The following is a 17,015-nucleotide window of genomic DNA, read 5'->3' on the forward strand; positions in this document are numbered from 1 at the left end:
TTCTGTAAACTATCAAGTAGTTTTTTTTTTGAGCCAGGAACCTATGTCCTTAGTGGGTGACCATAGTGGTTTCTATAGAGATAGGGAAAAAGGGATCGAGCTATTTGTGAATGACAGGTCAAGCACTGACCCATTAGGAGACAAGGTATCATTTTTAAACGTAATTGAGCCATAATTTAAGTGCCAAAAATTGTGTTCAGATATTATTCTGTTCTGTTATTGTTGCCTCTACAGGATTGAGTTTGGTCACCCCACACTCTCGCCCTGGCATTAAAGTCGCCGCGTAGTAGGACGTTTTCTTGGTGTTCTAAAAATGAAAGGAGCCTGGGTATTTCGTTTTTGAAGTCATTAGTGAGTACGCTTGGGGGAAAGTAAACAGCACAAACAACAAGATTTGGCTTTAGATTTTTAGTCTTAATAATTAAGACATCAGCATCAGTTATGTAGTTTATTTTATGAAATTTAATTTGTTTTTTTTCAGAGCTATGGCGACGCCGCCATAGCCATCAAATCTATTTTTCTCTATTATATTATAATTTATAATATTCCTATGTTGTGGTTCGTTACAAGTGAAAATTTCGCTTAGACATACAAGATCGTAATCGTAATGGTTTAAATAGTACTCTATGGTATTTATGTTGGATTTTAAGGACTGACAGTTGTATTGCAATATCTTCATTACTTTATGCATGGGCCAGGGGATTAGTTTTCCTGTTTATCGCATGTAAATCTTCCTGAATCATAACCTCATCAAATTTTTGCTTAACGTTTTGTACCTCCCCTAGAACATCGCCAAAGTGCTCGCCAGCACAGACCTTCTGAATAATTTTAAATAGTTCAGTGATAAGCTTTTCCATTTCAGTAACTTTCCCTTTAAGGTAATCTGGTTTATTAAGAACATACTCTCTGGGCGCTCTAACCCGGTTTTCCCTACTGGCTGCTTGTTCTACTGGTGCCTTGATAGTTGGCATTGTTTTGCGTACAATTGTACTGTATTTTGCTCGTGTAAGTTTTTTGTTAACATTCAAATCCCTATTTTTAACATTCTCTGCCTTTTCAGAGATCTTCGGGAAATCTATGTCCTCAGTAGCGAGCAAGTCAAACCGATTTTGGCTCTCGGAGAAATAGGTTTTTATTGTTTCACGTCTGGACAGTTTTTTAACTGTTCTTATGTAGTTGATTGAACGTTCTTTTTCCCATGCCGAGCAGGTGAGCTTGTCAGTAGAAACATGCTCTAATCTGCCGCATAGAATGCATTTTTTTACACATGAGTTGATATCACAGGTAACAAGGCCACATTTGATCCAACATTTTTTAGACTTGCAGGAAAACTGAGTATGCCCTAGCCTACCGCAGTTTAAACACTGCCTTAGGGGTGGGACGTAGAAATCCACGTAATGCTTGGTATAATTGAATATAATGAATTCGGGTATTTCTTTTCCAGAGAATCCAATTTTGACAGTGGTTGTGGGAGTAAAGGATTCGTTATCCTGGTTTCTACGCGTGAAGCGCCTGACTGTGGTAATAGGTACGCTAGAGATGGCGTCGGCCTTGATCTCCGCTTCCTCACACCATGTCGGAATGCCCCTCGCTACACCGTATGTTTCTACTGCCGTTTTAGGTACAAAACTCTGAGACCAATATATTTTATTTTATCATTAAGGACGAAATTGTTGGCTGCAGCAGCATTTTTAAAGGTGACCTTATAAAGACTCTTGCCAATAGCAAAAATCAAGTCATTATCTTTAATTCTAAAATTTTTAATTTTGTTAAACAATGTAAGGCCGTTTGTGATTCTATCGTTTATCATTGTAGGGTTCATACTTTTTATTATACTTGCTTCATTTTTTAACTTTGTTAATTTTGAAAATTTTTGATTTAAGTTATTTTTGTAAATGGAAATCAAAATGAAAATTTTTCTTCACTTCAAATTTTTTCATCTTGCTGTATAGTTAAAAATGTATTTTTGTTAAACATTAAAAATTTAATTGGAACAAAACTTTACCGAAAATATAAGTTTTTGAAAGCACTACAATCATGTCATTGCATTGGGATGAGTCAACTAAGACAATGTAAACGCCGGAAAAATTGTGGGGATACAAAGTAATGTCTGAATTTGAGTTTGAGTGAGCATCTTTTGCAGTCACTGTACCTGCTTGCTGTCCGTTATCCGCAGCCAAAAGCGGGCTATCGGTACTCGTCGTTGTCCCGTTATCTACTTGTATGTCTATGCTCATTTCATTGGTTCCTCCACGTTTTTTCCCTCACCGGTTACACCCATGTCAAGACTAGTTCTTGCCATGACATGAGGCTTTAGCATTTTTGCTATTCTAATTTCTTTTTCTTTTTTTAGGCGCTTGCCCCTAACTAGATTGTTGCTCGGGAAAGCTTCGAAGTCATCTGCCGATGACGTCCTCGATAGTGAGGATGCCATAGCGGCTTCGGGTTTTTTCCTGCCGTCGGGGGCAGGCTTGATTTTTTTAAGGCAAAAAAGTTAAAACAAAAGCACAAGAGATTTCGCAACCCCACACTAAAGTCACAATCACTCACCTGAACCTTGGGTGCTCCCACACAATTCCGGTGAATTAAAAAATTCCGCAGATTTGTCCAAAAAAATACGCTGTGACGTCAAAAGCGAAGCACCGTCTGTACTCAAAAGCGTCAGCCTTGAAAAAGGCTATAGTTTTTAGGTTTTGCTTATCCACTTAAATCAAAATGGTGATTTTACAAGGCACACACACATGTGCCGTTGCGCCAAAAAAGAAGGTATCCAATATTATGCGCCGAAACACGTCCACCAACACTCGTTGGGAAAACAATTGATTAATCTACCTTTAAGTTGATATATAAAATGTGTTTGCTTGCCTTAATATTTAAGCCAAAAATATAAAAAAAAATAAAATGTTATAATTTTTTCATAAAATAACCATTTTTAGAAAAAAGTGCATAATCTATACTAATTATATAAAGAGAAGTCCCTTTTTTTTGTAACAGGTAATCTCGCGAACGGCTGCTCCGATTTTCATGAAATTTTGTATACGAATAGCTTTCGGTAACCACCATGTTTTAGGATAAAAAATTTTTACTTTTTTTCGGGTAGGTGGACCAGGGACCGGTCTATTCGAAAAAATCTTATTATAGTCCGATTTGCTTAAAATTTAGTAGGTAAGTTGCTTTTTAGCATATATTAGCATATATGACCCATTTTTTCCGGGAAGTGGTCCAGGGACCGATCTATTCGAAAAAATCGCATTTATGGTCCGATTTGCTTAAAATTCGGTACGTAAGTAGTTTTTTAGCATATATTAGGATATATGGTCCATTTTTTCCGAGAAGTGGACCAGGGACTGATCTATTCGAAAAAAATCGTATTTACGGTCCGATTTGCTTAAAATTCGGTACGTAGGTAGCTTTTTAGCATATATTATCATATATCATTTTGTCCGAGAAGTGGACCAGGGACCGATCTGTTCGAAGAAATCGTATTTATGGTCCGATTTGCTTAAAATTCGGTACATAGGTAGCTTTTTGCCTGGATAAGCTTATAGATTCCTGTTTTCCAATTTTCATGCAATTTCGAATATAAATAGCTTTAAGTAACGACCATATCAAGGGGCGAATTCGTCACTAGGCAAGATTTTTTTGCCCCAATCAGAACCAACGGATACTGTCAAAATATAATTATAATATATAATATATCTCAAATAATTTATATTTAGAAAGCCGTTTGTTAGTTTTCGCAAGGCTCGAGAGCGGCTGAACCGATTTTTTTGAAACTGCCACCTGCCCCACGTGTCCCAAGGATGGTTTTAGGCTGAAAAAAATCTATATGTAAAGGGGGCGTGGCACTTCCCATACAAACCGATATTCCCATGCTACATATCTCTGAAAGTGTGCATGGTAGAGTTTTGGAAATTGGTATGGAGATATACGAAATCAATCGCATACCCTTGGAGAAAAATTTTAGCTATAGTAAAAAGGGGTGTGACATCTCCCATACAAATCCGAATTTTTCATACTGCTTATATCTGGAAATTTTTTGGTAGAGTTCTAGAGTTTTGTATAGAGATGTACGAAATAAATCGCATACTCATGGAGAAAAATTGGAACTATTGGAAAAGGGGCGTGGCATCTTCCATACAAACCGAATTTTTCATACTGCCTATCTTTGGAAGTGTTCATGGTAGAGTTCTGGAACTTGGTATGGAGATATACGAAATCAATCGCAGACTCATGAAGAAAGAGGGCAGCTGTTGGAAAGGGGGGCGTGGCTCCTCCCATATAAATCGAATTTTTATACTGCATATCTCTGAAAGTATTCATGGTACAGTACTGGAACTTCGTATGGAGAATGTATATAGTTGAAATCAAGCCCATACTCATGGAGAAAATTTATATAGTTGAAATCAAGCCCATACTCATGGAGAAAATTTGGGCTATTTGAAAAGGGGTGTGAGGCCTACAAACCTACCGACCTTTAGCTATCTTTGAATGAATTTTTTTATTCTTCTGTAGGTGTGTTTGTGAGTGAAATCTTCCTAAATGGTTGTAAGGATTTTAACGAAACTTTTTGTGTATTTGAGTGGGTCTCTGGATGGTTTAGTTTCACAATTTAATCCGACAGTTGGCGCTGTAGTTGAGCTATTACTAAAAATGTTATTTATGATCCGATATGGCTAATGTTTTAAATATGTATGCAATACTATTGCAAAAACGTGCTGCCAAGTGGTGCTGAAGTCGAGCTATTACTAAAAATAGCCAAGTGAGAAAAGGGGCCGTGAAGGTCAGATTAAATCGACCTGTTGCACCATTGAGTATATCGAACGCTCCTGCGTTGCAATTGGCCCAATGGATGTGATTTTCCAATATTATTGTGCGTTCAAACTTTTAAGGTATTTCGTCTGAAATAAGTATATGTATATTGCATTTCTGTAGAACAATGATTCACCCACCCATTTTGAAATTGCCACCTACTATACTGTAAAGCTTCTAGGACATTCACTATAGAACCGGGTCATTGTTGCCGCCAGGGAGTGAAGAGGAAAAAATTTATTTCGCTTTGCGAATAACCGTGCTATGAAATTCCACACAACTGGTGAATTTCAAGAACGGATATAAAACTATGTTCCCATTGGCGTAATTTAGAGGTCAATCTTAATTTACGCATAAATTAATTACAAACTAAGTAATTTCGCTTTGTAAAGTCTCTCAGTAAATTAAGATGAAAGTACGTAGTTTATCTTAAACCAAGAACCAAAGCACGAACAAATCAGTGTCGGCTCTAATTTTATCGATAATAATCGAAAAAAGTATTGTCCCACAACTGATATGTCATTGTGTTTAGACGTTTTTGTTTTTAATAATCGCGCGTGGTAGTTTGTAAAATATTTCCAGAAGCTTTCTCTTTTGATCACTCATCTAAAATCTAAAAAATTACCACAAACAACTCAGAATATAAAAATATACGCAATTACTCACATTCGCGATCTCTTTTCGTTAAATAAACAATAACACAGGGTTGCTTCAAAGCTGTCAAGCCAAATAAAGAAACGCGTGTATGAACGCACTTAATTTAGTGAGGTATTTTAAACGAAACTAAGTATTTTATGTTGGTAATGTGAACATAGTTTAACACTTTCCTTAGGTTATTTAAAGCGGCAAAGAACCACCAAACCTTAATCTTAGCAGACAAATGTGCCAATGGAAATCGTAAACATGAATTGTTGGTACAAATTTTGGACCAAAAAGTTTCAATAAAATATATAAAAATTTTGGGCGGGACGAAGTTCGCCGGGTCTGCTAGTCAATGCTAAAGACATATATTATTTAGAAAATGCAAGTGCTTTCCTTTAATTTGATATACATATTTTATAATAATCTACTTTTGAGGTTTAAGAATTCAGTGATAAAAAAATTAAAAGCATTTACAAGAAAGTGACAAGGGTGGGTGATGTCATAGTTTCTTTTGCCCAGAACTTCTTTCTGCGTAGGAGGCCTTCGGCCGCGCTTAGGGATCATAGCCCTTACAAAGTAGAATTCTCCTTTCTGCATTGCCGAAGAAGCGGAGCTGAACACCTTTGCAGAGAACACCTTTCTGTGTAAGCGGCCCTCGGCCGCACTTAGGGACTATAACCCTCACCAAATAGAATTTTCCTTCTGGTGTGCACCGCCCCAGTGATGTAGTCTTGGGAAAGGTTGAGGTAACTAGAATTCCCTTTCGGTGTGGTAAACCTGGGGCTGCAGCCCCAGTGATGTCTATTATGGTTACTGTCTTGTATATAAAAATGCGTATATAAAAATGTTTGTGCAAATGAATATTTAACATTTTTCAAGCGAAAAAAACGCAAATGAAAATTGTGATTTTTGGCAATTTTTTTAAGGGGTCCCTAGGGAACCATAGGGGGACCTAGGTGGTCGGGGGTTGCATTTGTGTCAATGGCGATTCATTCCCTCTCCAAAAAGGTGGGTTAGAGGTGCCACGCCCACTTACCTTTCGCCAACCGCCCCTTTAACGAACGGCCATAATGGAAAGCCAACCCGTTTAATTAACTACAATATGCCTTTGCACATACATACATGTTTTTTATACATATTTTTTATTATCACTGAATTCTGAAAACTCAAAAGCAAATCATAATATAATAGGTATATCAAATTAAAGGTAAAAACTTTCACTTTCTAAATAATATAAATTTTGTTTGCATTGATTATAGACTTTTTCTAAAGAAAGGTTGTTTTAAGAAAAAATTATGAAAATTTTTTTGTTTTATATCTTCCGCTGAAATATATAAAAAAGCATACATATTTTATATATCAGCTTGAAGATAAATTAATTGTCTCTATTTTGACATCATTACCTTTTGAATCGGTTGCGCAGTTTACAAAATATTAATATTTTAAAATATCAATATTTTTTTGTTTTACCTTTTATATCTACTTTTGCGGCAAATAATATTTATATAGTTAAAATTAGCGTAAAAAGTACTAGCAATCTGCATTTTTAGTTTTTCTATAGCTGAACGGTTGGTAATCTTGATGTATGCCCCCAATTTCTCTGCATTAAATGAGGGTAAAGGTTTTTAGTTAGTGTACTTTTTTGTTGAGAATTTATAACACTGCACCAATTGAAGCCGAATAACTCCTTATGCACATACATATAATAATTCTCTATTGAATATACTACTAATTGGTGAAACGGTGAATAAAATTATACTGGAATACCAACCTATTGTACGAAAAATACATATAAACCAAGGGCTATTCTAACTAACTAACTGTACCCTTATTTAATGCTGAGAAATCGAAGGAAAACTTGATGCACATATAATTCTTTTACCAAGGTATTTATATCGAGTCTATGAATAAATGTTTACTCAGCTAAGGAATTCGGACTCCACATCAAATCCTCGAATAGAACCCAATGCAGTCTCTACTTCAAAACCAAAACGTCGGATAAGTTTTAGTGGAAGGAAGTCTGTTAGGTAATTATTTCTAAATAAAAGCTTTTGCTATCAAACTTACTTTCACCGTTTTCAGAGAATTCCATGCAGAGGAAAAGCCCAAAAGTTGGAACAATTCGTATGAAATATCAGACCACCTTAACTCGTTAGAAAATATATCAACTGGAAGCTTTGGCGGAGACAATTTTATACCTTGCCATACTCAGTACAAATTACCAGATTGTAAGGAAAATTACAGTTTCTCTAAAAATAAGAGGCTTATAAATGGTCGCCCGCTAAGTGAGAATCAAAATAATGTTGCTTTGGCCTTCGAAATGGAAACGAAAAATCATGATGGAGAGCATGGAGCTTTTTCATATAAATTCGCCAAGGATAATAATATGATTGTTGAAATATTTTGTGGTGAAGAGAAATGCAAGGTATGTTTAAAAATGAAAAAATTATTTTTTCCAATGCATATATAACAAGGTAGAAGAGATAACCAGTTCAACTCACTTGTAGCTCACTATGAAATAAAATTATTGTTAAAGAAACTAAAACCTCCCTATTATAATTGCCATTCGTACTGTCATCAGGTATGTAACTTGAGAATAGAAATCCCTGTATCTTTTAGGCGCATCAATATTACATAGTTACATCCCGAGTTAATAAAAGGAAGGTAAAAAGAAGGTAGTTTCACTTCGAAATTTTTGGCTATACTGTGCTTATGACGTTTATACTTTTCGTAATTTGCTCAACTAGCACTGCCACCCCAGCAAATTATTAGTGGTATTCACCAAATTGAGCAAGTGGCCTGGCACTCTGGCAGGGAAAATTTTCCTTAAATTCGGTCCAAATTTGAAAAAAATAAAAATGAGGGCGTGTAGAGCTTTTTCCGATTCTAACCAAACCCCAGAGCGCGAAGGCGTCTATTTAAAAAGTTACAAACTTTTAAAGTTGCATGAATGGTGTTAGGTTAGGTTAATATCTTTCATTTTATTTCATTTCATTTCATTTATTGCGAAAAAACATTAGTACAATAAGGTCTACGATATTTTATAGTACATCAATAAACAGGAAAAGCAGAAAAATAAAATAAATAAATAGTAATTCTTAAGACTAAGATTTGTAATAAACATACAATTAAAAATAATACAATGGCTATCCGTATTGGCCGAAAAATATATATTTAGATAGCGAAACTCATAATTTTGCAAAATATGTACATACATATGTATATATTTGTTTTAACGAAAGTACGAATATAGAACGAACTTAAAGTTGCTTTTATTTAGACTACAGCGAATGAACATTGGAATAGAGTTCCATGTACGAATAGCATTGACAAAGAATAGCCGCGCGGAGGTATAATAATTATAACTTGGTACTATCAAGTCATTAATTCGAGCTGACTGAGGGAAAATGAGCTTGTCATATAGATAGCTTGGCTCCGTATACATAATAAGCCGACAGAGAAAGATGCAGGTTCTGGCTTTCAGACAGCTAGCAATTTCACAGCCTAGTAAACTCTTTCTCCAACCAGAGATAGGGTCAAATTTTGCCAACCCGAACACATAGCGTGTAACATGGTTGAATGTAACATCAATTTTATGAGCAGATTTAGAGCTTAGTTTACTGTAGACTAGTTCAGGGTAGCAAATGATAGGCATTATTAGTTGTCTAGCGAGTTTTCTCCTAACATGGACCGGCGTAAAAGTTGCAGACATTCGTAAATTTCTTAAGATATTATACACTGCTAACTAGCCAGAGCGAAGTTGGGCTATTGTGATGGACTAGCTGAAATACTATGGTTGCCAAAATTAATATCAATTGCTCAAAAAATAAGATCATGGTCCGAGATAAATGACATTTGGTCAAACTTCAAAACAATGGACGTATCAGACACAATGAAATAATCGAGAAGGCTGGGACAGCAGTTCTGCCCATACCTAGTGGGTACAGACACATTAACCACATCTAGACCAACACCGGAGACATCTTCTAACAAGCGAGAGCTATACAAATCACTACATAACAGATTCACATTAAAATCTCCACAAATAACAATGTCATTATAATCAACAGCGACAGAGGACAACATATTAAAATATTCATTCACATTACAACATTTATGAGGATTATAAACGCAAGACAAAAAGGACTTTAGACGATGAACTAGTCACTTCAACTAACACATGCTCAGTAGCGCTACCAGATATTCTTGATATCAACCGAGTTTTTAAATACTTTTTACAATACATAGCAACACCACCAGCCCTCTTGATCTTCCTATCTGTTCTATAAATTGTGTAACCCTTAATGTCAAAGTGGGCATCTTTTACTTCAGGTCTAAACCAAGTCTCGGATACACAAATGACATCAACACTAGATAATTCGAATACTCCTCTATCACCTCCATTTTTTCTTTATTCAAGCTGCGCGCATTAAAGTGCACAACGTTGAACCCCTTTTGGCGCCTGCACAAAATGTTCAGCATTGCAAGGCTATTGTCTTCAATGCTATTCGCCGTTCTATCATTTGCACTCATTTAAAGCAGCAGAAGTAAAAGCAACTTTAAGGCAACAAAAAAGAAGACAAAAAAAGAAACCGAAACAAAACAATCTGAGTTTCGCTATCTTTACATTACAAAAATAAACAAAAAACAAAACAACAAACATACAATCAAACAAACACATAAGCTTACAACTAGCGAAACTGCTCCAGATCATCTTCGCACGAAATTTTGGTAGGTTGGCTTGCTTTATCATTGGTTAATTTTACATGCACACAACCGCGGAGTGTGAATGCAGACTGCAACTTCCCCTCACGCCGCAGTTTTATGGCCGCTTGCAAAAGTAGTCCTTTGGTTAGGCTTTCAAATAGGTGAAAATTCCCCTGGATGCCAGGGGATTGCAGGGGAACAGCAGACTTCATACGCCTGCGATAGTCGCCAAAAGCACGGAGAATGCGATTGCGATCAAGAGGGGAATGAAATTAGATCACAATCGCACCATTGAGGCCAGCACGTGAAGGCCTTGTGCGGAAGATGTCTCTTTCATCAAGCTCAACTAACTGTTTCAATGGGTTCGGACCAGAGGGAGAGGGGTGTTAGCTGAGTCGGATTGAGCTGGCATGTAAAGAGGTGGTTGGTCTCGTGGGGGGATTCTCCACATGCCGGGCACTCATTGGGGATATTGGGGTCGAGTCTGGACAGGTAGCTGTTGAGGCGGCTACAGTATCCAGACCGTAATTGAGCCAGGGTAACGCGGGTCTCTCTTGGCAATTCCAGCTCCGTCTCTTCTACAGGTGGTGTGTGGGCTCCTATTACGCATTCATAGGTCGAGAGTCGAGGTAGATGGTAACTGACTCTCTATGGATGTCGTTAATGGGTCGTCTGTATGTCGTCGGGTCCAGTGGTTGGTCTACGTATTGTTGGACTGCGTCCTTGTATACGAATAGGTGCCCCCTGACGTGCCTGGCCGGAGGCTCCTCCTGAAGCAAAGGTCTGTTTGGGTGTTCTCTTCTGTGACACCCCACCGGAATTTGCTTACCAAGCATTTGTTGTGTTCCCTTACGGGGAGCCCTTGGGCCTCGCTGTGTAGGTGGTGCTCAGGCATCATCAGAAGGCACCCAGTCGCTGTCCGGAGTACGGCGTTCTGACAAGTCTGTAGCTTCGTCCACTGCGTCCCCGGCGTCCAAACTGGCGCAGCATAGTTTAGAACCGGCCGGCCAATTGCCTTGTATGTTGCCAGCAACGTTTCCTTGTCTTTGCTCCAAGTGCTGCCGGCGAGCGACTTGAGGACCTTGTTGCGGCTCTGTACTTGATTGACAATTGCGGTTGTGTGCGTGGAGTAGGAGAGCAGGCTATCGAAGGTGACCCCTAAAATTTTCGGGTTGTTTACAGTCGGTATTGGTGTGCCATCGACGTGTATACCTAATTCTAGCCTGACCTCCTTCGTCCAGGTGGTGAGGGTCGCCGTTGTTTTTGTTGGGGAGAGTGTTAGGCTCCTTGCAGTGAAGAAGCGAGAAAGGCTGGAGAGATAATCGTCTACTGTTGAGCAGAGGTCATCAGTTCCATTCCCGGACGCCAAAATCGAGCAATCGTCAGCGTATGAGATCAGGGAAACTCCCTCAGGTGGTTGAAGAAGCTTCGAGATGTAGAAGTTAAATAGAAAGGGGGAGAGGACATCACCTTGTGGAACCCCTTGTTTTCTCCTTCTTGGTTTCGAGTTTTGATCTCGGAAGATTACTGACGACTGTCGACCACTCATATAATTCGCCGACCATCGCTTCAGTCCCTGTGGGAGTGAGGAGGCCTCTATGTTTTCTAGTAGCGTGGAATGGCAGACGGTGTCAAAGGCCTTTGACAAGTCCAGCGCTACTAGGACCGTTCTCTCACTGGGGCGGTTTCGATTTAGGCCACGAGTTATTTGGGTGTTTATGGCGTTAGTGCTGTTGTTGTGCTGTGCACTTTACGGAATCCGTGCTGGTGCTTCGCTGGGGTCAGGTGGCAGGTGAAGTATGGGAGTAGTAGGGCCTCAAGTGTCTTCGCGACCTTGGAAAGGAGCGTTATCGAGCGATAAGAGTCTCCTTTGTTGGCGGGCTTCCCCGGTTTCAGCAGTGGGACCACTCTCCCTGATTTCCACATATCAGGAATGATGAGAGTGGCCATAGACAGGTTGAGGACCTCCGTTAGGTAAGCTACTCTTTTAGGCCCTAAATGTTTTAGCATCAGCATACAGATTCCGTCGGGTCCAATGGCTTTGGAGGCTTTCGCCATCCCGATGGCCCCTTCACTTCACAGCTGGTGAAAACAAGTGGTGCACTGTTTTTTGGCAGCTTGTGCAGCCAAAGAGAGGAGAGTCACTCGACGTTTGGCCCTGTCTACCGAAGGATGCAGTGTGAATTGCCTACTAAAGTAGGCTGCGCATTTCTTCGGGTCCGACGAAGCGCGGCCTTCGAAAGAGATTTCCACTCTGTCATCACGCTTCGTTGGGTTAGCCAAGGACCTCAAGGTTGACCAGAGCTTACTCACACCAGATGTGAAGTTACAGGCCTTCAAATGCTCCTCCCACTTTTTCCGCGTATGCTGATTTACCAGTTGCCGAATCTCCAAATTAAGGTCCCTCAGACGAGGGTCCCCGGGGCGACCTGACGTAGGTGGTCACGCTCATTTGCTAGTACAGCTGCTTCGGCCGGGATTTTGGGCGGACTTCCGCGATACGTCCGGACGGGATGAAGCGAGCCGCTGCGGCAGTGACTACCCTGCGGAACTGGGGTTCGCCAGTATGTATGTTTGTGGGTGTGGGAAGGGCGGCGAAGCTGCTCTCGGTAACTTCCCGTCCGAAACAGCTTTGTTGAAGTTGGTGTAGGTTCTGTGGTCCGCTGGAGCAAAGTCGGTGGGCTTATTGATCGAGATGATTATGGGTAGATGGTCTGATGCTAGTGTTAGCATAGGTCGCCATGATATGCTATTGATCAAACCAGCGCTAGCAATTGTGAGGTCTGGCGAGCTGCTGCAGCTACCCATAATCCTGGTGGGGGCGTCGTCGTTCATGGTGCAGAATGTCGAATCATCTATCCAAAAAGGTTTCCCCTACGATCATTGGCCAGGCTTGAGTGCCAGAGATCGTGGAGCGCGTTGAAGTCACCTACTACCATTCGGCTTTCTCCTCTGAGTAGCGCACCTATGTCAGGGTGATATCCTGCCGGGCAGCAGGTGACGGGGTATATAGACGTTGAATATTTCTAGCTCGACATCGCCTGACCGGACAGCTATGCCCTGACATTCTAGGGTGGTGTCCCTCGGGTCGATGTCTTCTTCGATAAGCCGATACTGTACTGTGTGGTGTAGGATGAACGCTAGTCCGCCACCATTATCTCGCTCGCGATCTTTACGGAGCACATTGTAGGCGGCGCAACCCAACAGAGTTGAGTTGCTGTGCAACTTCGTTTCTTGGACCGCAGCTATCAATATGCCATGCCGACCCATGGGAGGTTTGCTGCTGCCCAGAGGAGCTTCTCAGAGCCGTGCAGGCTCTTCGGGTGTTTGGTGCGTTGCGCGAGCGGGTAGCCGTGGAGGCTGATTGTGCCGTTTGGCTTGAGCAGCAGGGAGCCACATAGCTTGTGGTCCACTCCCGATGAGACCTAAGACCAGAGCAGGTTCTTAGGTGACTCCATCCGTTGCAAGAATTGCACCTAACCGAAGTGGAGTTTGGATGGAGTCGATTCTGGCAAACACAGCAGAAATACGATTCTGGTCCGGGGTTGGGCCCTACGCCCGCTCGGAGAAGAAGGATGCGGAGTAATCCGGCTGCAATGAGTTGCTCCATGGACGAACAATGATTGAGGGGTATCGCCGATCTAAGCGGGGTTAGGTCGCCGAAACAACAGCCCTTTGTCGGGTAAAACCCGAGTCATTCCGGTACGTAGAACCGGCTGTCTTCGGAATTGTTTTAATTGTTTTAATTTTTCACGTTGTCCGGCAGGGAATTAAAAAGACTTAAAGCCTTTATACATTAATGTGTTTTTCGCTGTAGTAGTTCTTTGCAATCCAAGTCGAAAGTCATTCGCATTCCGCACTGAATACTGATGTGTATTTCTAACATATTGGATGAACTTAGTTAGATATCTCGGAGCCAGATTCTGTAGAGCAGTATTCAAAATGTGGCTTTATTATTGTATTGTAGATTTTTATTGCTGTTAATGTGTCCAATTTATTTGGTATCCTTTTAAAGAAGTTTATTTTTTTGCCGTCTTTTTTACATAGATAATCTACATGGTCTTTAAATTTCAACTCACTATCTATTATTACGCCTAAATATTTAATGTTGGGTGCTTTCAGAAATGCATCAAGCCAATGCATCAGTCTCTTTTATTTCAAAACTATAATTGATGGAAATCTCAAATATACGCAACCACGCTTAAAAGACGAATTGGAACTTAGTTGCGTAAATAAGTCAATTCATTTATATATATTATAAACAGAATTGCACCCAAAATCGATCCTTAAGGCACTCCCACATTCACAAATTTATAATTAGATTTCGAACATCTAACTTTAGTTTGTTGTCTACGATTTGAGAGATATTGCCTAAACCACTGAACTGGAACGACTTCCACAAAAAGGAGGTTATCAGTTCGTCGGAATATTTTTTTTTTTTTTTTTTTTTTATGTATGTTACCGCATAACTTTTCTCGACGTCAACCGATTTCAATAATTCTGCAACGGAAAGGTAGTGTCTCAGGTCCCATACTAATTTGGTTTAGATCCGATCATTGGATCATGAAATATATAGATATATATATATTTTTTTCAAGTCCGTTTTTTTTGCTAAAAATTACTTGTCCTCTTATACCGTACATGTATAACTTTTTGAACAAAATTTCTCTGTCTATGGTTTCAAAAGTTCTTTTTTTATGTCAAGAAACAACTCCACTATTTTTGTTTTACGCGAAGAGTTCTTCCACTCACCGACAATGTGATTTATTGTACTCTCACACGAGTGATTTTTACGAAAACCCACTGATTTATTGACAATATATTATTTGATTCTAGGTAGGTTTGCACCATGATAAAAAAATAGGAAGGTAGAACCGCTGAGGAGAATTTTTCAAATTCTTGAATTTTTCTTCTCGAAAATAATCTTCCTTGAGTTGTGTTCAGACCTTTGTGGGAAGTAATTTTTACAGGTATAATACCTATGTGGGTAGCTTTAAAAAACTTTTCGGCCGATTTGATATTTTCAACTTTGAGGAGAAGGTCACCGGATCTTAATTCCGTTACAACGTTGTTCTCGTCGCAAATGTATTTTAAACCTCTTTCGATTTGAAAGACATTATATGATGATAATGGACGAATTTTTTCATCAACAATTGGACCGATAGATAGCACTTGCCACTAAGAACCGGGGGATATGATCGTCGTTTTGTTTTACAACAGATAGGGGTACAAAGTCACTGAATTTTGGACGTTTCTTGGGAAGTTGCAAATCAGGATCGAGTAGCCGAAACCTGTCGCTTTCGGGTGGTTCAGCCCCCTTCATGGTGTCGAATGTTCACTGCGGCACTGTTTTGAGTTTTGTTGGTTTTTACTTTTCTTTGAGTTTTGTTGGTTTTTACTTCGAATAAGTAAACTATAACAACCCTGCAGGGAGTGACGTTAGCTTATACCTAACTTTAGTCTGTTTACGCGAACACTACTGCTAACTATTAACTGTGTATTTTGTCCGAAAAAAGCTAACTACTTTTGTGGGGCGATGGCCGCAAAAAAGTCAGACCTGGATACCTCTGCATTACATGTCAACTAACTTGTAACTAACTACTTTTGGACATAAAATATCAATAAGAAAAACAAAATATTTTTTTGGTTTTTTACTTTTTTATTTACTTATTTATTTACTTTATTTTATTACATTTCATATTTGTTTACATATTCTGCTCTGGGTGGCCCCATATTCGAACACCGTCAGACATAACTTCAAAATGATAGTATAAAATTTCGATCTTCCTTTTATTTGTCCTGAATATGAAAAAGAATCTGCGAAGTTCAGAAAAAAAGTGTATTGAAAGTAATTTTTGTATGAGGATATTTAATAGAAACTTGTAAAGAAAACCAACTCCCGATTGCGTCTGCATGACTCCTGCACGACTTTACAATTCACTTTAAGTTGGTTTTGTCATAGCTAATTAAAAGTGAGGTATTAATCGAAATCTCGCCAAAAAGCTAACTATAAGTTGGTTAGTTTTAACAATTGATAATTTTTCACTGCAGGGAACTGCAACTATAGGAAGTTGCGGTAACTGGAATAGGGGAGACTACGATAGTTGAACGCAAAGAGGTAAAGAGCGCGTGAAATACCACGGGACGTGTTATCGCGGCGGTTGCCCACTTTGAACTGAATAAAATATTTATTAAGTTTATTTGATATATCGTTTCAATCATTTATTTCTTCATTTTTATAAAGTATCGATTCTATTTCGTTTAGATCTTTGCCCAGTGTTAAGTTTTTCAGTACTCTCCACATTCCTCTTTGATCCGCCGCGCTATTGATTTTCAGTTTAATGTATTTGTTTTTTGCCTTGGTTAATTCATTTTTATAAGTGTTACACACATTTTTATAATTTCCCCAAGAGTTGATGTCATTCACAAGTCGTGCTGTTTGATACGATCTAATTTTTTGTGCTTTTAACTCATGATTCAATATTTAAAGGTTTGCTCATTATTGACATTAGATTATTACATAACCTCACTTTTTCTGCATGCCAATTGCGGCCATGCATTTTGGGGTAGTAGAAAAAGGGGGAACAGATTAGGATTAGTTTTACTACGTTTTCGGTACTATTTCCAATACATACATACATCAGTGGACCCCACACCGGTTAAATGAAGCTTGCATCAATAAAATATTTTCCAGTAAACCAGTGTAATTAAAGTCTCATTTTTTCGCTCAAAAGAAATTATTATTAATTAATTTTTATTTTTTCGATCAAATATATTGATTTTAATAATTATTATTCATTTATATTTTTCTACCTTAAAATTATTATTTGCAAAACTTAAAGGCCACACGGTCG

At 39.0% G+C, this 17,015-nt stretch overlaps 1 protein-coding gene across 4 annotated transcripts in view; it reads left to right on the top strand.

The window, feature by feature from the left end:
• The window catches only part of LOC118749841, a 28,943-nt gene that overhangs the window by 2,745 nt on the left and 9,183 nt on the right, over positions 1-17,015 (top strand). For 3 of the 4 annotated variants that reach the window (XR_004994294.1, XM_036484620.1, XM_036484622.1), the window contains exons 2-3: positions 7,378-7,481; positions 7,537-7,879. Coding sequence is in view for 3 of the 4 variants with exons in the window: in XM_036484620.1 (XP_036340513.1) it covers positions 7,378-7,481; positions 7,537-7,879 (447 nt within the window). In the remaining variant the exon portion in view is untranslated. Of the gene's footprint in view, positions 1-7,340; positions 7,482-7,536; positions 7,880-17,015 lie in introns of all 4 variants that reach the window. The other variant, XM_036484621.1, reaches the window with a different exon arrangement.

The sequence above is a fragment of the Rhagoletis pomonella genome, unplaced genomic scaffold (assembly GCF_013731165.1).
Source record: "Rhagoletis pomonella isolate Grant_MI unplaced genomic scaffold, Rhpom_1.0 Rhpom_scaffold_00065, whole genome shotgun sequence".
Taxonomy (NCBI): Eukaryota; Metazoa; Arthropoda; class Insecta; order Diptera; family Tephritidae; genus Rhagoletis; species Rhagoletis pomonella.